Raw genomic sequence first — 24743 nt, forward strand, 5'->3', positions numbered from 1 at the left:
CTAAAGTAGTTTAATTGGAAAATCTGTTTCATTTTTTAAATGATCAATTTAATGGAAAACAACGTCATGCCCTAATTTATTTGTTACGTTCAGCTACAACAATTTGATTTTGAAAACTTTGCCCCGTAAAAGCCTAAATTTCTTTGCTAGTATCCAATAAAAATTGTTGAAAAATTTTACTGTGAAAAAGTAGCGGCTGATAGATTAAACGTATTAAAATTTCAAACTTGATACTGATTGTTGGTGCGAAAAAAAAACTTTTTCCCCTCTTTTTGCTGTCTTCATAGAAAGTGGACGAGTTGGCACTTTGTGTAATAAGGGAAAACTGTAAAGGTAAGGGGGCATCTTTGGTTTGGTAGCAGCAGCACTTAATTTTAATTGATTACTTCAGCCGAGGGCCTCTTTTGTGTGGCTTTTTTACTGATGCTGCGCAGCTCACCAGTCTTAAAGTCACTTCAAGTCGCTTCATTAAAGTAAACTGCGGACCTCCTAGCTCAATCAATTCAATCCTCCTCTTCTGTATCTATCATTCTTTCTTTCTTTTTTCTCATTTCTTTTCTCTATTACTTTTTTGTATCTGGGTCACCCGTGCTTTCATTCACCATAATTTTAGCCCAGCAAGCAACAAAAATCAGTGAAATAATAATAATTTCTTCTAAACTACGAGAAAGAACAAGAGCCTCCGCGGAGTGTATGGGCACTTTTGAAGGACCAACTTTAATGTTGCTGCCAGCACCATAACTACTAACACACAAATATGTATTTGTTGTTACCGCACAATCCCATTTTTCAACAACACAACTTATGCAACCTTTACCATGGTTTCTCTGGATTACCAAAGTGCGGATGTTTCGAGTCTCGCAGCGGAAAAACAACAAAGTTGGCATCAAATTAGAAATAGAGCCGGATTATATCAAGTCCACATAACAAAGCTAAATTGGCCCTGCTACTATTGATTTTGTATTATTATTTCTGTCGTGATTGTTACCTCTCTACTCTAGCAAAACAAGGGCAACTAAGTTAGGCCGCCCTGATTTTATTAAAATGCTGAATGGTTGTTATGCCAACTCCTCTTTTCTTGTTTTTGCTTTCCCGTCCATCAGGTTAGTAAATTAGCCATAAAATTCATCCTTTTTCACGTTTTTCGCGCAGTTGCACTTGAAAGATTTGTTAATCACAGGAACACAAACAATTATGACACATGCCTCCAACATATTCTCTGATATCCTGGGGAACATTTTCGGTTTTTTTTGGTAAGTGGGGGCATTTTAGAGGCCACGATGCTGATATTTCTATTCAAAAACCAGATTTAAAATCAGATTTAGAGGTTCGCGGGTATAGTGCTCCTACTGTCTTAACTTCAGTGTTCGAGACTGATCGCGGGTATAACCCACCTTACTTTTGTCTGTATGCCTTCGAGGCAGATTTAGCGAAGGGGCTGTCAAAACGATATATATGTAGCAAGTGATTCTTGAATCTTCATGAAGTATACAACTGCAAAAAAAATGGTTGGGGGTATAACGCATGTTGATTTTTGCTTTGTAATTTTAAAGCAGATTATTAGCTTGAAATTGACTTAAATTTTAAAAAGAATGTTTGTCCATGTCACACTCTTTGTTAATTATATAATTTCTTTAATATTTTGCTGTCCAAAAATGTTTCTGAAGATTGTTTGCTGTTCATTTATCGATCAGTCGAAGTTAAAATAAAGTTCATTGCTCGAATAATCAATGTCAAGTTATTTTTTTCTTTTTTTTTTCATTTTTTTGTCATGTTTCATTATCTTAAAGCTTAGTATGTTTTTCTCGACACTGGGACAATTTTTAACAAATTTTCATGTCAACACGACTAAAAGAGCGTAAATTTGATAAATCACTCAGCCCAATATGATGATTATCTGAGATATCTGATTTTGCGGGAAAGAACCACACAAAGTACACCAGAATACAATGTCTCCCCATTTCCAATGATCGGAACAGTAATCAGGCCTTCACAGAAATGTCAAGTAAAGTTTTAAGAAGAACTTGAGTTAGGTACTGAATGCTTTGCCCTACGTAGAAACTTTTGATAGGTCTTTTGATAGAACTTACTTCTTGATAAAAATTATGTTAAGCAATTATTTACGAGCCGTGCAATCACTAAAACTAGTTATTGCGGAAAATAACAAACCTTATGTTCTGTTTGGAAGGCCATCAGAAAGCTGTTTTTGTCGTTTTTGACAAAAGTTTGAAATCGTTGGAATGATGGTAATGATGGCAATAGTTTGATTTAGTGTTTGAACTTTCAAATCTCAGAATATTACAAGGTACTACATTTTATGGGTATAAGTTTGGATATTTTACAGACAGCTCTGGCGCTTAAAAGTAAGAAATTTTAAAAAGAAAACAAGACTGCTCGTATCAGGGCGAAGCCCTGAATGTTCCGACTGCCTTTTAAGGTTTATGGAGCAGTAATAACATAAAAAATTTATAAAATTAAATTTTTTTTTTTAATTCGAAATTTTTTTTAAATAAAAATCATCCCCCCACAAGCCATATAAAGTACAAAAAGATAGATTTCGTTTCTTGTAACAAATCAATTATGGCAAATAAGCTTCGTTCAACCAATTTGGAACAATTTATAAGACGGATTAAATCTCCGCTTACGCGTTAATAGCGCGAATTATATCGCGCGTTAATTGTCCCAAATTGGTCAAAATGGCCAAAATGGCAATCTTTAAACCCCCGTAACTTTACGAAAAATGATCACAGGTTAAATATCTTTTCAAATTTGAGCTCAGAATAACAATACCTTTCGAATCATTTAAAAAAAATTCCGTCAAAAATGGCTAGTTAAAAAGTCGAAATTTGTCTGAAGAAAAAAAAACCCGCCCGAGCACAAATATTCCGTTACTTTCGTATCGAAAGTCGGAACAACAAGTTCAGAAGTTAGGGCAGCTATTCACGCAGTATTCAATTTCCAGAAGCAAATCAAGTCTTCCTGATCTACTATGTTTTGTTTTGAAGAAAATTTAACCATAAAAACTGTCATTTAAAAAATGAAACAATTGCTGTTGTTTTACTGTATAGCAAGCTGAAACTTTCAAGCAATTCGGCTGATGGTTGAGTCTTTTTTGTTCCGACTTTTGATACGAAAGTAACGGAATATTTGTGCTCGGAGTGGGTTTTTTTTTTCTTCAGACAAAGTTCGACTTTTTAACTAGCCTTTTTTGACGGAATTTTTTATATCATTCGAAAGCTATTGTTGTCCTGAGCTCATATTTGAAAAAATATTTCACCTGTTATCATTTTTCGTAAAGTTATGAGGGTTTAAAGATTGCCATTTTGGCCATTTTGACCAATTTGGGACAATTAACGCGCGATATATTTCGCGCTATTATCGCGTAAGCGGAGATTTAATCCGTCTTATAAATCGTTCCAAATTGGTTGAACTAAGTGCATTTGCCATATATGATTTGTTACACGGAACGAAATCTATCTTTTTGTACTTTACATGGCGTGTGGGGAGATGATTTCCATAAAAAATTTCAAATTTTAGAAAAAAAAAAATTTCATTTTGTTTTATTTCATTTAATTTTTCATTTTATTACTGCTGCTCCATAAACCTTTAAAGGCAGTCGGAACATTCAGGGCTTCGCCCTGATACGAGCAGTCTTGTTCAACTTTGCATGAAAGTACAAAGGCACACATTTCTATAAGGCATAAGAAAAAAAAGAGTATTTCAATGAATTCAGGTTGTTTCAAGACTACATTTTATAAGACCTAGTTTTCATCATCAATCGTACAGAAACACTGAAATTTGTTTGTAAATAAATCGTTTTGAGTACTTTTTCCCATTCAAGTAATCCATGGTCTTAGAAAAACTGAAAGTTTACCACTAACGCTAAGCTCGAAAGAAAAAATCGTTATTTAGAAAAATGGCACAAAAAAACAATTATGACGTATTATTTTTTAAAAAATAATGTAAATAACCTTTTCATTTCGGACCAAAAAATAATGAAGTTTTTCCCAATTCCTTTTTTCATTTTTAATTTTTCGCAAAGATCAATCAAAATTGATTTTGTCCGATTTTCCTTGTTGTTCCGACTTTCGATACAAAAGTAACGGAATATTTTTAGAAATTGCTCTTTCTTTCAAAATTATAAAGCATTTTCCAGCATAAAAGATCTCGTGTGATCTAACGATAAATTTGAGTATTTTAATGGTTTTATCGTGTTACACAATGCCAGTACAGTTTTGATTTAAACTACCCGGACAAATCCCATAAACTTGAAATGTAAAACAAGCTTTTCTCAAAACGATGAAGAGAATATTGAACTAGATCTTAGGCAGATTTATTATGATGCACTATGTGAAATTCATGCCCAAAATGTAACCCAAAAGTGGATCAACAGGAACTTCGCCAAAAATTTGTATTCGAGAACTAATTATATAAAGTGAGTCTTTCGCGTAGCTGAGCAAACTTAGAGCAAAGTATAATCTCAAAAACAATGTGTAACCAAATTATTATTTGAAACAGTCTTAAAAGTCTTGCGCATTTTTTAAAATAAATTCCCAATTTAAAAGTTGGTGGGCTATGTAGGAGACTCACTTTGACATAATTATGCCAGCGATCGACTACGTAGCTTTAGCGTAATTTTTGATTGAATACAAAAAGCCAAAAAATGATCCATTTTTGGACTAATATGTTGTGCCTGAGTTTTGCAAAAAATGCCCATGATAACTCTGCTAAAATTCTATAAGAAAGTTTTTTGCCACCTTGTTTTTCACCTAATGTCAACTCAATTTGAGAAAAACGCGTTTTAAACTTCAAGCTTGATGCGTTATGTCCGGATACTTAAAACAGCACTGTATGCTGCTACGTATTTCATACACTAAAACTGTTTTTTCTTCAATACGTTCAATTTTAAAGTCACTTAGGCTGCTTTAATCAAAACCAACACTATATTATTAAAAAGCAAAAATACAGAGAGCTATGCCAAAAAAAAATTCTCGGACTATGTCAGCAAAAATGCCATTGTGAGGACATGATAGGTCACCATTCAGATGAAATGCAACAGCTAACAAACGATATAAAATTTAAATAGGATTTCCGGTGGTGTTCCGTCGATAATAATTGAAATCGTTCTCCTTTAAACGTTTGATTACAGTTGAAATTAAATGGATTATAGTGGTTTTATATTTTAAACTTGTAAATCATTTCAAGTCAATTAAATCAACTATAATGGATTATATTAGCTTTTTTTCTAAAATTTGCCAGAAAAATACTAAAAACTTTTCAGAAAACTCAAAAACTAGCCGTTGTTTCTGCAAAACAAACGTCAAGTTGTAAGTTGAAATTTATTCCTCGGTTAGAAAGCTGTTAGAAAATTGGTTAGAATTTTTTTAGTCTCCTATTTTTGCCTATATTTTCATCTATATTATTATAACTTGTGCGTTTTTGCCAATTTAAAGCAAAACTCAAAACATGTTATAACAAACATACTATTCCCAGAAAATTTTATTATGGGAAAATGATTGCCGTACAGTTTTTTTATATAGAAAAACGCGTATCACGCAGTTTTCAGATCATAGACTTTTATTTCCTTTTTATCTACGCATGGAATTGTATGAAAAAGTATGACAAACACTTTTTTTACATTAAAAATGAATGCAATGCATTTTTGCTAAAAGCCGGATCAGTTTTTGGCCTGTTTGTTTTTAGTTTCAAATCCAGATGATACTCCAGGTGATAATTTGGTTTTTTTTTTGGGGGGGGGGGGGTGGTAGGGGGTTAGATATAGGGAGTGTTTATTGTGTGAGAGGTTTCGTACTTCAAAAATACTAGGTTATAACTTTTTAAAAAGAAGTAGGCAGTAAATGCATCAAGTGTTCCAATTTAAAAATATATATCTGCAATCAATTTATGCAGATTATAATCAATTAAAATCCTTTATAATTGTTTAAAAATGGATTACAGTCAATTTAAAATTTTTAATGAAACGTTTCAGGTCATTTAACGCATAAAAGTTTCACCGCTAGTTATCAAAAAATGTGACAGCCGGAATTTTGTGGAGGATATTTGATAATTTGTAGCGATTGTCTTTGCTACCGCCGACTGGTGCATCTACCTTTTCGTTTCTGCGCTGATTTCAAAATGTTTTTTGGAATCATTTCAAGGGACTGCAATAGACAATACAGCCAAACCGCCTAGTGGATGAGCAGAAAAGTTTTGGTGTTAAAACGAAAACATCAAACTTAACCGAGTTGAGATCATAGTTTTAGAATTTCAGATTTGTCATTTCCCATTTGGAATTGTAATTTAGCTCTAAATTATCTGATTGCTATCAGGAGCCAAAGTTACTCTCAAAGTATGACCGGGTAATTTAAAAAAAATGAATAAATATATGTAGAAGCTTTAAAATGGTTAGACTCCGGCCAGCTGAATAATTCAGCAATGATTGATTTTCTGTGCTAAAATGAAATCGAAGAAAATGCGGAACACTTATGCTTGGGTGGTTTTTTGACGTTTTAACTAAGCGTTTTGACAGAATTTTTTTATACAATTTGAAAAAGATTGACGCTTGAGCTCAAATGTAAAAAACAGTCACCTGTGATCAGTTTTTGTACATTCATGCGGATTCAAAAGTTACTGATTTGGTTACTTTGGTTTAACTAATGCGCAAAACACACAAAAAAATAAAAGCACAAAACGTGATATTTAAAGCCTCATTATCTCAAACTGAGCTGACTTAGGTGGAAAATGCTGGCGTCAAAATTGCCTAAAAGTTCAGCAGCAAAAGTTTGGTTTAATTTGTTCTTACGAAACTCGGGCCTAAGCTCTAAAACAAAAACAGCTCAATTTTGGCTTTTTAGTCAATCAAATGTTACATTAAATCTATAGGGTAGGTTGCTAACCAAACTAGGCCTTTTATGAAGCCCACAAAAAATTTTGCCTAATTTAAACTCCACACAATTGTCAGTTTTACTATAAAAGCACCATTTTTTGTAACTTAAAAATATTTTGAAACGTTTTTTTTTGAGATAACACTGCGTTCTCAATTTTTGGTGGGCTTCGTAAGAAGTTCACTCTGATTTGGTTTTGTAAGCGATTAACCCGGTAGGTTTAGCATAAAATTTGATTGGTTAAATTAGGCAAAATTAATCCGTTTTGTTTCAAAATTTGGGCCCGAAAATGCAAACGAAAATTCACTATATATAATTTCTTTTATATCTTTGAGCAACTTTAGATTTCATTACTTTTTATCAAAGTTATCTCAATTTGAGAAACAAGTGGTTTAATTTTTTTCATGTAATAAGTTTTGCCCCCATAAAATAAATCAGCGTTTGCTCTTTATTTGTCCAAAACTGGCCATATTAGCATTTTTTGAACCACCATAATTGTACAAAAATTAATCACAAGCGTTTTTTTTCACATTTGAGCTCAATAAAAAAAAAATTTTCAGATCGTATAAAAAAATTCTGTCAAATGTTTCCGTTACTTAAAATGTCAACAACTGACTGGATAAAACAAGCAACTTTTTCATAAATCATCGAAAATTGGAACAATAGGTGTCTTCCGTTTTAGCAGAGAATTTAATGTTGATTTTTTAACTGCCGCGGGTTGATCCATTTTGCTAATAAGCTAAAGTTGTAAGCAAATTTTAACAGCAGCTTTTTTCACCTAAAGTCAACCCAGTTTGTGAAAATTGCGTTTTAATTTTCCAGTTTTATGCGTTTTGTCCAGATACTTAAAATCAGCACTGAGTATTGAAATTGTACAAACAATTGAATTGAGGCAAGTCAATTGGTCTTAATATCAAGATATGAGGCCCTATAAGTACTGATTACTACTCACCATTTGAGGGGATGAAAGGAAGACAAAAGAAAAAATGTTTTTTTTATATATATTGTCAATTTTTTAATCAAAAATTTTTCAGTTTGCCTTGAAATGCAGTCATCGGAACATTCAGTATTTCGCCCTGATATACGAGCAGTTTTCTATTAATTGGGAGAGTTTTGAGTATGTATCTTTGCATAAAATTTGTTTGGTGTCTTACTGTTTACTAATTGAGGTTGACGTAAAAACAATTTCTGCCGGAAAATTTCTGCTTGGTTATAGCAAAATTGCCACCAAGTGAGCATTTATATTTGCGACTTAGCTTGGAAAAAGTCAAGTCATGCCATTATACTACGCTTGCTAGCTCGTTCGGATAAAATTTTCACAAAAAATATAATTACTATTGGAATACCCATTTCAATTGGAGCTTAAGGCATCAACAGATGGAAAAAAATAGCATTTCAAAAAAAGCTCACTGTAACGGCTCACAAATGGGTGTCTGTAAGTCTTTTTTGGAATGATCAAAAAAATTAAAGTACAAAAGTAAGATGCCAAAAAGAGATGAAACTATCAGAGTTTTAATCATGAAAAAAGGTAACAAACTCTTAAACTGTAAATTTTATCTTCAAGCTTATAGTAAAACAAATTTTTCGGCCGTTTCTTTCACATTGTCACATTTTTTTCTGTTGTTTGGTCCGCGGTATTAATTTTTGTATGCTAGAGATTGAAATTTGAAGCTGCTTCTTGTTGGGACTTAAAATTAATTAAAAAAATTGTTTCTGTTTGGTCTTTAAAATATTTTGGTTGTTTTTCATTCTTCATCAAAAATTAAAGGAATGAACGATCATTTTTAAAATTTTGTTGTCTTAATTTTTAAAAAAATTTCTAATTTTCAGTTTAGGAGGTGTTTTTGTTTCAAACACGTCACGAAGTGTCGACAGAAACTGGTCTGAAGTTCTGGTTTTTCACACTGAATCAGAGCAAATTTAAGAACAACATTTTAATAGCCCCCCTAAACCCAAACCAAAAACAATTTTTTTCTTGGTTGTTTGTTTCGTTTTAAAAATTGCAAAATTAAAGAGGATTTTTTTTTCAAAGCATCTAATCACATGCAAACCAATCGCCATTTCGCTAAAACTTTACAAAATTAGAAAACAGCACAAAAAAAATATTTCGAATTCTGAAAAAAAAACTGTTTCCGCAAGTTTTTTGTCAATTAATTCATGAAAATGGGTCAAGAAGTTTGATGAACGGAGGTCAAGATTGTTATTATGTTCTGATAGTGAAAACAAAGAATTAATTCAGAAATTTTATGTTTGGTAACGATACTTTAAGTTCCGCCCTTCAAATATAGAGAGGAACTATAGTTTTTTTTATTAATCAGGTACCACAAATAATATCCGAATGGGTTGAATCATATATCATTTTAGGTTCTTTCATTTTAGGTTCAATCGTGACTCAAATGACCTTTAAGACTTTCCAAAAAAATTCCAGTCATGGTTGAGAACAACAGGTTTGAAATTTTTGGATTTTTTCAAGATGTGTAAAATGAGCGAGCTCTCTTATTTTATTTTTCACTTAAGCTGAGAAACAATAAGTAATCGTCGAGAGGAATGAATGGATTTAATATATCATATTAAAGCCTTTTATATCCTTTTTAGTTTTTGTTTTCAAAAAACTTTTGACCTGTTGAGACAAGTTAGTTTGAAATGTTTTAGTTCAATTTTGAACAACCTAAACAAGCGAGCAGGCTTGTTAGAGAGGAATAAGCCGCATAAATTTTATTCAAGCCCTGAAAATTTAGTTTTACTCCAGTAAATTAAGTGTTTAACTTTTTTGGGCCATCTTGGGAATGAAAAATTTCAAAAGTTCAAAAAAATACTGCAAAAATTTTTGATTTTTACTTTTTAGTCACTATTTGAGAAAAACTGTTAATCAATTTGGGTATTTTACTATGAACATCAAACATGACTGAGTCTTAAGCTTTTGCTCAAATCATTCCATCTTACCGTGGACAAAAACGACACTTCCTACAAAAAAAATGAAAACAAACTTGATTTTTTTTTCATCGTTTTATAAGACTACGGTTGAACATTCTGTGCTGCTTGCACAGCAACCGGTTGTCCTTCTGATTATACCACCCGGTGATTATACCCAAATCTGAGTCTCAATTACTACTGGATGCAGCAGTGACATTTGAAATATCATCCAAAGTTTTCTTTCGAAGTTGCGATTCAAATACTATTCTACGTAAACAAAATTCTGTTTACTCGAACATTTCATTGACATCCTTAAAAACAAGATTATCAGGTGTAAAGCTATCATTTCCCACTAAATGTTTTTGGAACTCGAAACTTTTTAAGATCCCATCTGATAGAATTTGAATTGAAAAGTGTCCAACAAAAATTTAAAATAAGGATCACCAGTTGCTGTGGAAATAGCACAGAATGTTCCGACCATATTCTTTATAAAATGCATGAAAAGTTTTCACGCTTTTTTCAAATTAGTGGTGTTTTGTGCCTAGTTGTGGAAGGATATGACAAAATTTAAAATGTAGGCGTGTCTGTCATTCACAGTAAAAAAGCATATCGGGCAACGGTTTTGTCGAAAAAGGACTAGATTTTTCTTTTTAATCAAAAAATATATATATATTGTTTTTACTAAATAACTTTTTTGACAGAAATAATTTCGAGCTTGTACTGAAAAAAAAACGTACATTTCACGGTTTATCTTTCTATAATAAGTCTGCTCATTACAATACTCGCCCGAATTTAGAAAAAACTCAAGAACTTCAAACCAGATTTTCTCGACACTAAGAAATTCTTTAAATTTTTTAAAATGTTGCTTGAATCAAAAATAAATTGATTTTACTATGACAAATCACTCAGTTCATTGCAATTATTGTTTGTGGCAAAGTTTGTTGGTTGAAAAGCCTGCTCGCTGATCTTATTCGCTCAAAATTAGACCAGGTATCAAAAATTTCAAACGATTTTTTATCAAAACTTAGAATTTTTTTTTCAAACTTTAAAAAAATTTCAAATCACGACTGACAACGTTTTATTAAATTACGATTTTCACTGGCCTTAATTTATAATTAATCTTTCACAAATGACTTAACTCATTACGGTAATTATTTGTGGTACATGATTTTGCGTGGAAAACAATAAAATTACACTAATCACACCTGAATACAAAGTTTCTCCCCATTTTATATGTTCTGAACAATTATTAGACTCTGACATTTATTAACCAGTGCATTTGGTTTCAAAATTATGTTTCAATGAGTTTCACTTCAGTGACGTCTAGGAATGAAAAGCAAAGTTATATAACTTTTAAACACAGCGTTAGTCGAAAGAACTAGATCTGGATATGTAAGAATCTTTTCAAGTACCTTTCTAACGTTATGAGTAAAAAAGAGATTATTTTTGGTTTGTATGATTTTAAAAAAATTATTTGAAGCTCGGACTAAGAGATAATTACAAAGCGTAATTCGCAATTTAAGAAGTCTTTTTCTTGACTTCGGTTTTCGAAATAACTTATTTCACATTTGAACAAAAACCTTTAATTTTCAAAAACTAAACTCAGTTTTAATGCAATAATCGCTAAAGACATTATCAATATCACCCTGAGTGAGATATCTTTGTATTCGGGCGTGTTTTACTTTTTTCTTTTTTCCAGGCAAAATTAGGCGACGCAAATACTCATAGGAATGGGCCGAGTGATATACCAAAATGAAGCTCGCTCAGTTGTGACTCAAACAAGTTGTTTTATTAGTATCGAAAAAGGAATGGTTTAAACTTTTCGATTTTTATTTAATTTTCGGGCGAATAAATAAAGCGAGCAGGCTTACAAAGCTACAAAGCTGGCTGATGTTTATTTTAAGCCCTAAAAATGAATTTAACGCAAGTGCTATTTAAGGCCATTTCAGAATTTAGAAAAAAAAATGCAAATTTTTTTTGCAATTTTTGAAAGTTTTAAGATTTTTTCTCGATTTTTTTTGTTTTTCTGGTCATTTTTCTTCAAAAATTCTTGTTGAGTTTGCTTGTCCTACTATGGCTGTCGAATATACTGAAATTCTGCTGGTATGTCAGATCCTCAATTACACCACGCAGCAAAAACTGCTCTAAGTTGAAAAAAAAAACTTTTTCATTTTAATTTTTGAAAGACTAGTGGTCGGAACATTCTGTGTTTATGCACCGTAACCGTCTATCCTTGTTAAATTTTGCAATCAGTGATGAAATTAAATGCAAAATTGTTTTTACGATTTTATCGGAAGCGTGGTTTTCAAATAAGCTTTTCAAAGTCTTGATGATTTATTTAGTCGGTGTTGTAGAACATCGTTTTTTTTTATAATCCTTCAAAGGCAGCCGTTAATTTTTTAATATCCTTCAGGATCATCACTGCAAGCATAAATACACAAGTATGGCATAAATATTTGATTTGGTTTTAATTTAACATTAGCTATCATGTGATCAAATAAAAAACTTCCAGCAGGTTCAGCCAAGTTTTTAAAGTTGATTGCAATCCATTACATGGCGATGTGAGTTTTGTGTACGAGAGGTAATCTAATTCTTGACATTTCAATGAGATAGAAAAATTTGTTTTCGTTTTTCTGAGAAGGGTTTTTGAAAACATTTGGGAGAGCGCATAACGTGCTCAGAACATAAAAATAATTCGCCATTTGGTATTATAAGAATTAAACGCGCTTACTGAACAACCGCAATAGCACCCAGCTTGAATAAAATCACTATATCCGAATGCTAAGAATCTTATCGAATGAATCCTATAAGTTCCAACAAAATTGAGCATTAAGATTATTAAAAGAACGGTACTTTTTTTGACAAGCAAGTTGTAAGATGAGGGAGGTTTCTTGCAAAAATGTAAGATAAGAACTTCTTGTACGAATTTTTTTGTACAAAAATTCTACGCTGCCGCAAATTACAAGATTGGAATTTCATTGGCCCAAATTAACAATTCGCTGCACGAGGTAACCGAAAGAAGCGCGTCTTAACCGCTAATTTGGAACAGTCAGTTTGAGTTGATAATTGCTAATTTCAAGTGGGTTTCATTCATGACCGCAAGGCTCAGATTTTGACACTTTGATATTATTTCTCATAAAACATCATGCGCTTAAAACCACCAAGAGAGATCAGGCTCTGGAATGACTACTACCAAGAATTGTTCAGAAAATTTGATTAACTGGCCTGCGAAAATTGACGCACGGGCTATACAAGCAGATTTAGAAAATTGGGGTTTATTATTTCTAAATTTTGACGTACTTAAATATAACCGGTAAGTTCAAATAGATTTAGTGAACGTACTTCAAGCGACCTGAACTTTTCATCATATAAAAAAGGTAATCTTGGGAGCTCAAATGCATTGCAAGTCACCATGAGCCAACTTAGTCAGGGGCGGATCTAGGATTTTCTCGAGGGGGCGGATTTTCAAGAAGTTTCGAGAATTTTGTTGACTTTTTTAGGTTGACCAAATTGTTCTTCTGAGCTTTTAGTTACTTTTTGGGAAAATTTGACCGAAAAGTTGCGTTTTTTTTGGTGTGCGCTTTCCCTTCAAAGTTTGTAAACATTGGCAGCAAATGCGCCTTTAGAAAATTTTTAGGGCCAGTCAGCCAAAAATTGATATCTCAAAATAGTACAAAAGGGGACCCTTTGGGTCGTCAGGGCGTCGAATTCCTGAGGGGGCATCCGCCCAAACCGCCGCCCCCAATCTACCCAATAGAATTAAATCTACCCAATATAATTTTATTGATTCCTATAAAAATTTTAAAATAATTTTCGAAATCAAGCCGTATCGTTCAATTTTATTTATTCTCTCAAGCAAAAACAGAATTCTACAATAACCTCCCAATCCTCTTCCCCCCTTTAATTGGTCCTTTTAATAGGCGGAAGTTTTTTTTACTAGGTAGGATACTGGAGTTAATGGGGGGGGGGGGAGGAATTGTCAACAAGATGTCTTACCCCTCCCCGCCTCCCTCTACTTTGTTCACCCTGTTTGAGGTGAGTTAACGAAGGCACTTTGGACGCCTTTGTCTTGCCTCCTTTTACCACTTTAATCTCCACCTTCCCTTCTAATTTATCATATCCTTTGTTTGATTTGTCTCGCTCTAAATGTGTCTTCACAGTCAAACTTCACCAAACCGTCATTCTTTTTTCCTATTTTCATCGCTCCTATTTAAAAAGATAACGCGGCTCAGATCAGTGCGTATCCTGTTCTATCTATTCAAATTACTCCTTCTTCTGCGCAGTAGTCTGCATCATAACCAATTCCTAAGTTTGCTAAATTGGTTCCTAAGTTTGCCACAAAATTGCGGTTTTATAGGAATTGCTGATTAGTTCGAAAATAAAAATATGATTTGTCTTTTGTTTTGTAATGTGCTGAAAGAAAGCGGCCGTAAAAATGTTTTTAATCGCACCGAATTGAACGGAAGAGAAGGCAGGTTAAAAAAGCGGGCCTTTTTTTACTTCTGCTGATTTTTGTGGACTGCCTCTAATTGTTTTAAAGAGACTGTATGCGGATCGACTGATTAAGCAATTCTAAAGTTATTTTGTATTGGTAAATAATTTTATCAAATCACTCGTTAGATCATAAAGTTAGTGTCAATGTGAAGTGGGGGAGAAAAGAGACAAAAATGGTAGATATTTGATTGGATGTTTGATCTCATATCAAGAAACTCAATTGCGTATCGAAGGACCGCAACTTCGAAACCTGGACAGGTTTTCATAATGGCGGTTCAGTCTGAAAACGAACCGCTGTGTTGTTTGACAAGGAGTCGCGATGTCACAGACATATCGCTGTTTACCTTTTGTAATTCGGACCTTCGAAGAAAGTGAGAAATATTTATGCTCGACGACTATTAAAAAAACTCCCCCGGAGGATCGAATGTGCATGCCGCCAGTCGAGAGTGCACACCACTATATTAACCTGCCACAATTCTGTGCAAAACTGCTTGTTTTATTATCCCGAACTACAAAACCGTTCCAAACTGAAATGAGGCACCTAATTGGTTTTATCGACTTCATACGCGATCCAAATTACAGCACTTAATTTTTGGTATTATCAGCCTAAAACTCATAGTTTTGCCACTATTTAAATTAACAAAAAATTATCTGTGAGATCAATTAAAGGCAGTCGGAACATTCAAGATTTTTTCCCTGATAAGAGCAGCCTTGTTTTAATTTACAGCACGATGCTTAAAACAATCATAACTTTAATACAAGAATCAATTGACTTCAGTTTTGAATAGCTTAGGAGAAATTTGATTTTTACCTCCTAAATTTCAATAGTTAAACTCAACTCTAATTTTTCTATAAAACGGACAACAATGCTAAATACTTTTACCTTTTTTATTACGACAAAGGTGTAAAAAATATATAAAATTTAATTTGTCTTGTTGATTGTTACCCACGTCGAGGTGCTCGCTTAAAAATTCGACTTTCAAATTCGAGCACCTGTCAGCGCTTGATCACAAAAGATTAGTCGAGACAGGATTTGGGTCGAGCACAAATTCGAAGCAAAGCTTGAGCACGGTCAAACCATAACTCGAGCACGGTCAAAACAAACCTCGAGTAAAAAAAATTCTGTCAAATATCAAATATTCATTTTTAACGTTTTCAGCTCAAATTACGAACCAGTATTGCAAAAGATTTTAAAAAACATAGTTCAAAAACAGTTCATTTCTACAAAGCATTTAAATTGTAAATAACTCTACTCATTTCATTCTGATAAAAAATCATCATAGATGTTATCCGAAAAGCATAAATAATAACAGTCAAATTTGGATAACTCATGTTGTTTGAAAGTTGAAACTTGCCGAATTCGGTCGGGCACGGTCAAAATGTATCTTGCCTAGGTCGAGCACGGTCGAGCACATTTGTTTCGGTCTTTTAAAAAAAAAGGCTTCAAATGAAGAAATCAAAAAGTCAGTAGCAAGCTATAATCTGGACTTATAGCTTGAAATAACGCTTAAGATTGGAGCAAAAAAGCAATAGTCGCAAGGCATTTTTTTTGTGACGCCAGTTGCGGCCAAATCTTTCTGGGTCTCGCCGGTCGCAGAAATTTTTTCTGTTATTATAATTAACTCAAGTATTGATAAAGCTGAATGTGTGATGTTACGTTGCAAGGTAACAAAAACAAATCTGTTTATAAAACTTTTTTTGTTCACTATCAAAAAATTCATTGCAACTCGAAAACGTTGAATGGTTTATCAAATATGACTTTCAAATGTGGGAGTGAGGAGTAGATAAGAGCCCGCGTTGGTCACAGACACACCCCCACCTGAAAAACCTCAAAAGCCTAAATTTTGGGTGCAACGGTTGAGAAAGATCTAATTTTGATTGCGACAGTCAAGAAATACCAAAATTCGGAAAAGATAATCAAATCATAAAATAACTACCTCTCATTGAGATGTTTGAGTTTCATTTGAGGAGTATTTACAAAAAAATCAGAAGCTTCGGGTCCAAAAGTATGATTAAAAAACTAAACTGAAAAGTGGAATTGATATGCTTTAGCCTTTTCATTGCCTAAACTTATTGAATTTTGTATGGTAAGTAGCTGATATTTTCTGAACCTATTTTTTGTCTTATTTTTTAAGAAAATTCTCAAATTTATATTCAGAACAACAGGAAATATTATTCATGAAAATTGCAGGGAAAATGGTTAAAACCCAGCTCAACTAGCAAAATTGATACTTTATCAAGCTTACTACTGTAATAGTTTTACAAATATGGGCGGATCTAGCCTTTTCTTGAGAAGGGGTCAATTTTTGAAAATAAGAAAAAAATTCGGTGACTTTTTTAAAGACCCTATTTTGACCAAAAACTTAGTGCCGCGGGCAATTTGAAAAAAGAATAAAAAAAACGGTTTTTGGGCACTTTTTGGAGACTTTCCACCAAAAATTGCCTTTTTCTGGCGCGCTCTCCGCTTCAAAAATTAGTATATATTAACGCCAAAGGCACCTCTAGAAAATTTTAAGGTTGGTCGTCGGCCTAATGGATGTCATAAACAATACCAAAGGTTCCGTTTGATGAATGATGCAATAGTTTAAGGATTCAATGTAAAATTTTGTGTTAAAATATTTTGTTTTTGTTTCTATTTCGGATTTTTGAGCAGTTTTTGTCGAGAAGTAAAAGCTTTTGAGATTTAGCACAGTTTTTACTCTAAACTTTTGGATTATTTTTGGCAACTATCATCGAACTTTTGCATTTTAAAAGTAGAAGGCTCTGAAATGTGATAATTGGTAGCTTTGGGATCATGTGATCATCCTTCAGGCGGTAAAGTGACTATACAACAATAATATTGCTCCATGAAAGCCAAAATTTACGACCACCTCCGCTGTCCCTATTCCAAATGGGCAAATTGTTTATCTGGCCCATTTCCTTGTTTATTTTAGCAAGCAATTTGTATCCGGCGTTCCATGAGGAGCCTGCAGATCAAACTGTTATTTGTCCGGCAACTGGAACTGGAAACTGAAACTAGTTGCACACAGACGAACGCAGAAATAAGTTTACACGCGTCAATGAGACGACCAAAATCTAGCCGACTTTCAGCAGATTTCATGAGGTACAATTTGCCTGATGGCACAAAAAATAGTTTGTTTTCCATTTTTGTTCGCTCATTAGCTTATCGAACCATTAGTTTATCGCGACATATGCAATTTTTGCGTCAATTTTTAACTGGAATTAAATTTATTAAATTTTAATATAAATTGGTTTAGTTCACCGTGATTCTTGACTCGTACTGACACATTTACAACATAGCTAAAACGCACTGGCTCATAAAAAGATCGACAGAAATCTTCAAAAGTTATGTTCAGTTCTCAGCATTCTCCCGAAGCTTGGAAGAACCAAATGATCCCGTTCTGCACAACAATAATTGAAATAGAGAGCTTTTTTTCAATGCTTTCCCACTCGGACGGAATAAATAATTCTAACGATTTTAACATTTCAAGATCTCAGCTAAATTTTAAGGTTGTCAGTTGTCAATAATGGAAAAATGGAAACCATGAAATTACCAAAACCATCGTTAAAAGTTGGCAAGGAGACGTGAGGATGGGAGGGGGAGGGGGGGGTATGTGTAGGTAGTAACGAACGTTATGTCTGGTCTTAATTGCATCGGCTTGCCGACCTTGGTTCCTAACCCTGTCTCAAATCACTTGAGTTTATTATTGTGGGATTGGTGCGCTGAACTATTCGACCATCACAGCGCATGACTGACGTTGTTTTCTTTAATTTGATCAGAACAACACTTCCTATTTGTTCAACTTTGGATACTTTCGGGACGTCCTGGACTGAAGTTACCAAATATACACAAGTCAGCGTGTATTTTGAAACCCCGCAAATCATACAAGAGCACGAAACTTTTTGAGCTACATTTCAAAACTCAGCGAAGAGTATAATTAAATCTGGAGAAATCGCTGACTCGTCTGAGATGTAATCCCTTTTGAGCATTAAGATTCAGCAAAAGACGATAATATTGATCTTTTGAGAATTAGCCCGACAGTTTTGAGGATTTCCTTGTCAGCAATCAAATCTAATTGGTGATCCATTTCAGAAAAATGTCCTCAAATTCAATCTTTTCCGACCTGGGATTAAGCTGACGTTTTGCACACTCCTCATTTTAAGGCTCAGTTTGATCTGGTTAAATTGAATACATGCATGGAACTCGACCTCTAAGTCAAAAATTTTTGATTATTCGCAAATTTTAAAGTTTTACCAGAGGTAAAGCTTATTGAAAAAAGCTTTTGTAATCGTAGTCTCAGCGAATCGACCCTTTCATGGCCCAACCCAAACGATGCTAATTCTGGTTATCTTGAGCATTTTTGGGTTGCTACTTGTTAAAAACTGAATTGGCCAATCTAAGGGATTTTGCGTTGCCAAGTCATATTATATTTGTAACTGCGGTTTGCACCAAAGAGCAGCTCAAGTTATTTCCAAAAAAGTAGTTTTTTTTCACGGTAAAAAAGTCACATTTGCAGCTGGCGCAACCTGTTTTGTCAAAAACATTTGCTCTCACAGAAATCAGAGTGCTATGGCCAGCAGAAGCGGATCTAGGATTTTCTCGAGGGGTGGACATAACTGCCGTTTTCGGGGACTTTTGGCAGTTTTGGCATTTTTAAGGTTCGCCTAACATTTTTAAGGTTCGCCTAACATTTTTAAGGTTCGCCAAACATAAATACATGTCAACCCCCTGACCCCCTCCTAATATGATAATAGCCAGCATAGATACTTTTAAGCAGAAGAAAAGTGTAAAGAATGAGACAATTTTCACAATTTTGATGTAATTCACAATTTTAAAGAGTCAAAAAAGGAAGTTGAGGTTTACCCCCCGGATTTGACTCATTACGATGGTCTGACTCAACTATAAGATTTCCCTTCGCCTCCGAAAAAACCATCGGCTGCAGTTGTTTCATTAGGTAATTTTTGTTTCCTTTATAACCCCTTTGGGTTGCCTGCTTCAAAGTGTCTCATTGAGGACTGAATGCCAATAGCAGGTCGGCACAGCTCTAACAAATGCTAATATTTATCCTTAATCCGATCCGAGGGATTGCCTAGCAAATTCATCAATTAGCCGATAAACTTGATCAATTTATGCAGGGTATTTTGTACGGTGTAATTAATTTTCAGTTCAGTGGGTGTGCAAATTGCATTGGCCAAGTTCTCCTATGCAAAATTTTTTGGGAGGGAGGGGTGAATGGTAGGAAAAGATAGAGAATGGGGAAGAACAAATTGGGGAAGATGACAGCCGATTGATTGATAAGGTCTAATCGTGTTCGCAGAATACAAATAAAGTACTAAACTGTCCGCGTTACTACCTATAACCAGCAGTTGTTCCACTTTAAGGCCATTAAGATTAAGTTGCTAGTCGAAATGGTTGCAATCCAGATTAGTAATGAATTTACCTTGTTCTCTTTTGCGACCTGAAAAAGAAAAGAGACTCCAAGTTTCGACCTAGATTCAGTTCGTCTTCGTGCAACTAGTGGAACTTTGTAATAAAAAAGGGATCCGAAGTTAGCACCAAATTAAAGTATATCAGAAATAATGCTTCAAATTCACTTTAATTCTGGGTTAGTACCGGAAGTGTTGGATTATCAGTGTCAACTCGATAGCACTTTACAGAGGAGAAACCCAATCCTATTTCAGCTGCTGTTAACTTACTATTGCCTCCGCCGTCACAACTAGGCATAATAACATGGAAAATGTGGTACCGTTTCTTAATGTTATTAAAATGAAAGCCTATTTATTTATAATCTGCTCCGATTCATTTCCATAACAAAATGTCCATCAGAAACACAGGTACGAATTGGCTTCTTTTCCCCTTGTCATCAAAAACTCAGTTTTCCGTGTCCAACAAACTTGTCTAGATAGAAAGTTCATAAATGCATTATAAACATCAAACTTAAAAAATCATAGGGCCATTTTCTTGCATGTCGTGTAAAAAAACGCAGCACCGTACAAAAAATATATTCCAAACCGACTTCATATATGAAATTTAAATGAAAAATTTTCATAAAAAGTATATAAATTTTTCGGGTATTGCGGTTTGCATGAAGCTCAGGTCGGGTTAAAACACCATAATTTCCATATTTTGACTATTAAATTGAACATATTCAAAGTAATTGACTAATATACTCTGTAAATTATGCATAAATTTGTCAAGTATTCTAGTTTGCTTACTTTGAAAGTAAGCTTGATTTTTCATTATTTTTTTCCATGAGACTTTTTCCAAATTATATAGCGAGGGAAAAATTACAGTGAAGTAAGTACTTGATTTTCGTTGTTCGCTCTAATTCTTCACTTTCATCTGAGTTGCAAATATTCAGACCAAAATTTTTGCTTTAATTTTTTATTTTGGAGTCGCAATAAAATACTAAATTATCTACTGGCTCATAGACAATTAAAATTGTTACATTGTGGGAACAAAATGAGTTTTCTATAATTTATTTTTGGAGTCTTAATGTTATCCTAAACAATTTATAGGCACAGAGACGTTGTTCCGCGCAAAATCAGGTGCCACAAATATTTATCGAAAGGTGCGAGTGATAAACCATTTTAAAATTTGTGAGTTTTGATTCAATCAACATAAAAGATTCAAACGAATTTTTCCTCAGTCTCAACAAAAATTGGTTGGAAGTTTCAAACTGTTGGTGTATTTCAAAGCTATTAAAACGAGCGAGCAGGCTTATAATAGTAAGCTTATTAAACAAAAACTCCCAGTCAGTACTGAAAAACTAATCTTATTCCAGAAAAATTAGTTTTGGAAGCGTTTTGTTTTGGAAGCGCTATGCTTCACATTCGCTTTTTTGGCAATACAATTTAGCAAAAACTTTCTCAATTATTAATTTAATTTTTTGAAGACAACTATTGACAATTCTCCCTAGGCGTGTTTGTACAAATTTTTCATCAAATTTTTTATAATGAATGTACGCCAAAATTTTTGTGCGAATTGCACAAGAACCTTCTGTTCTAGTTAAATAATCATATTTGCAAAATTTGAAGCAAATATCTGAAAAGCTGTCATGAGATCTTTAGGCCAGTTTTCAGACGTCTCCAATTCGTCTTCAGTCGGATGTTTGATATTTCTCATTTGAGAATTTTTTTGTTTGTAATAATTAATAAACTTCATAATTAGTCGTAACCACTTTACTGCATTTGTGCAAATAACGCTTGATAGTTAAAATTGATTGTTGATATTTTTCTAGTTTCAGCAAAGCGGCGCATAATTTCATCGTGTCACTTCAAAAATTGGGCGTCGATTTCCTGGATTGAAAAAATTTCAAGAGTTTCTGACAAAATACGCACAAAAAAAACATCGCTGCATTCACTTTACCTTGCTGAAAAAGTTTCCCTTGCTGAACGAATACAGAAAAAAATAACTGAACGAGAACCAAGAGAAACAACTTGATCGTATATTTGATTTTTAATGAAATCTCCCCTATCTACAATATGAAACACAAAATGATTTGTAGTAACGCGTTTTCTTGACCAACTAGATTGTCTCAATTCAAAATGGAATGCTTTTCGAGAAGTTATTCGACTCGTACGTTACGCGTAGTTGAAAATTGAGCACTAATTATTCGCAAACAATAATCACAATTAATATGTAATTTTAATTTTAAATTTATGATGAGAACATGACATTTGAGTCGTTTTCATTTTCCGCCAGACTCTTCAGCTGGTTTTGTAATGACGAATCGCGCAGATTAGAACGCAAACTAATTAAAACATAACAAAACTGCTCATATCAGGGCCAAGTCTTGAGTGTTCCGACTGCCTTTTAAGGTTTATGGAGCAGTAATAACATTAAAAAGTTAAAAGTAATAAAACAAAATGAAAAAAAAAATTTCTCTGAAATTTAAAATTTTTTATGAAAATCATCAAATCATCCCCCACACGCCATATAAAGTACAAAAAGATAGATTTCGCTCCTTGTAACAAATCAATTATGCCAAATAAGCTTCCTTCAACCAATTTGGAACGATTTCTAAGGCGGTTTAACTCTAAGCTTACGCGTTAATAGCGCGAAATAGATCGCGCGTTAATTATCCGAAATTGACCAAAATGGTAACCTCTAAACCCGTAATCTCTAAAAATTCCGTCAAAAATGGCTAGTTAAAAAGTCGAAATTTGTCTGAAGAAAAAAAACCCACCCGAGCACAAATATTCCGTTACTTTCGTTAAAAAAGTCGGAACAATAAGCAAACATGACTGCTACTATCAAATAAAAGCCCTAAACGTTACGATATCCTTCAATACCGATGGAAACTTTTTTGCGTTCAATAGCTTTAGAATCGTAGGAAAAAAAATTTTTGTTTCATTTTTTTTCAAAGCAGAACACTTTTTCATTCTTACTTCTAAATGTATTACCCTCTACACTATGTTAAAATATATAGTGATTTATTTGAGTCGAGAAACGTATTGATAAGAGCAAATTGCTAGCCTCTTTTTTCAATTTGATTACCAAGGACGCTTTAATAGGCCGAGATCTATCGCGAGTTTTTTTTATCCAATATGATTGATAGCTAACAAAATGGTCACTAAATCAACGCACCATAATTTAAAAGCAAATAGGATGAGTTGAAACGTCTTCTTGATTTTGAGCTTTGAAAATCAATATTTTTGAGATGATGTTTAGAAAACTTACCAAAAATGGCTATTTAAAATTTTAAATTTGTCTGGCGAGCACTTTTTCGTCACTTTCAAAAAGTGGTAAGCACTCAGTGAACTTAGAAGCTGTTAGTCGGATTAATCGCAGAAGAAAAAAGGATCTACTTAACAATCTCCCCCTTTCAAGAAAGGGGAGGAAATTGCTAAGTAGATTACTTGCAGAATTTTCGGCCAATCAGAATGCAGCAAAACTCGAATTTAAATACAACTCTCTAGCGCGAGTTTACTAATTTTATTTACAGGGGTCGAGATTGTTTAGTAGATACAAAGGTGGGGGGGGGGGGGGAGAGATTGTTAAGTAGATCCAGAAAAAAATCATGATCCAAGTTGATTTTTTATTCGATTTTAGACAATGAGCCCAAAGAAAGCTTGGACGCCATTGAACGATTTAGGATATCGATACTATTTGTGTCTGCATTCGGATTCCAAAACGATACTCAAAAAAATTCCAGTTGTTTGATCTATTTTTTGGCAATGAACTATCTGTTTTGTTTTGGTTTTACTTATTTCATAAAATTAAGCATTTTAATTGCTCATACCGTTTCAAAAGAATCTTATACGCTGACCTATCAGCCAAAATTGTTGAGTTCTAGGTTGTGTATCGTCCTTGACGAGTAAATAGAGTTGTTAAAAGCGAAAGATTTTTAATTTTCTTTTTTCATGGTTTTTCAAGATAGTGTAACTTCTGATTCCTTTTTGTTTTAGATGATCTGCTGCATATGGCGAGAAACGACGAGACCAACATTGCTGGTCAAAAGTTCTTTAATGAGATAAATGTTTATATGGAAAAAATCCCTTCTGGTCATCGTTGTAAAGTCATTTGTTGTACCATTGGTTGAATCTTTGTACCATCAAGCAAGCAGATGATTTGGAAGCAAATCTGCCTTACCGAGCCAAAAACAACACAAAATGTGTCCGTTTCTAAGTGTCCATTGTTATGCTTGCCGTATCTATGTTTTTTATTGATATAACTCCTTAAAAATATCTGGCAACAAATAAGTCCAGGACCGACAGTTTTATCTGGTTATCATTGTTTCAATACAGAACTCAAGTGTCGGTTATTTATTATTATTGGTATTATTATCGACAGATGTTTGTCACGATCTACTCCAACAAATATACATACTGAGAAGTACCAAACAAACTCTTTGTAATTTTATAACAAGACTCTTCAGAAAACAAGATTCTTGGGTTATTTATCATTCAGAAAACAATATTCTTGGGTTACTTAACGTTTTCATCATTCGATGGGCGGAAAAATAACGGTAAAAATTACGATAACGATTACAACTTAAATTAATGGCAATGTTAAATTGAACAATCATCACCAGAAGCCGGCTAAACTTCAACTGAGAGGAGTTCTCGTTCTGGTTGCGATGCTGTTTATCGTAATTGTGAGCTGTCTCGTGTCACCAACTGTAGCTGCCTACACCAATCCCACAACTAACATCATCAAAATCGGTAGGTTTATTGGCGCCTATTTGTCCAAAAAGTTTCCAGGCTTGAAAAGTAACTGTAGCATGTTAATCTTAGTAATTCAAGCGTCAAAAAGCGCTTACATTTGTTTTAAAAAGCCAGAGGAAACCAATTATCATAAAAAAAAGAACTGTGTAAAATATCAAAGTATGCAAATGGCAGATTTAAGTGGCGATGTGATCAATTCTAATTTTTTTTGGGAACAGCTCGAAAATAAGATTCAGTCCTTTCCTTTTTCAGCAGAGGCGGATCTAGGATTTTCTCTAGGGG

General features: G+C 33.6%; 1 protein-coding gene across 6 annotated transcripts in view; it reads left to right on the forward strand.

Moving 5' to 3' along the window:
• Window positions 1-200: 200 nt before the first annotated feature.
• LOC134844158 (glutamate receptor ionotropic, kainate 2-like) overlaps window positions 201-24743 on the forward strand; it is a 114086-nt gene continuing 89543 nt past the window's right edge. For 2 of the 6 annotated variants that reach the window (XM_063860699.1, XM_063860704.1), the window contains exons 1-2: window positions 19633-20126; window positions 23703-24458. In XM_063860699.1, the coding sequence (XP_063716769.1) occupies window positions 24374-24458 (85 nt within the window). In that variant the 5' untranslated portion in view covers window positions 19633-20126; window positions 23703-24373. Of the gene's footprint in view, window positions 1104-17224; window positions 17395-19632; window positions 20127-23702; window positions 24459-24743 lie in introns of those variants that run through there. The other 4 variants (XM_063860702.1, XM_063860700.1, XM_063860701.1 and 1 more) reach the window with 4 other exon arrangements.

This window comes from Symsagittifera roscoffensis, chromosome 4 (genome assembly GCF_963678635.1).
Source record: "Symsagittifera roscoffensis chromosome 4, txSymRosc1.1, whole genome shotgun sequence".
NCBI lineage: Eukaryota > Metazoa > Xenacoelomorpha > Acoela > Convolutidae > Symsagittifera > Symsagittifera roscoffensis.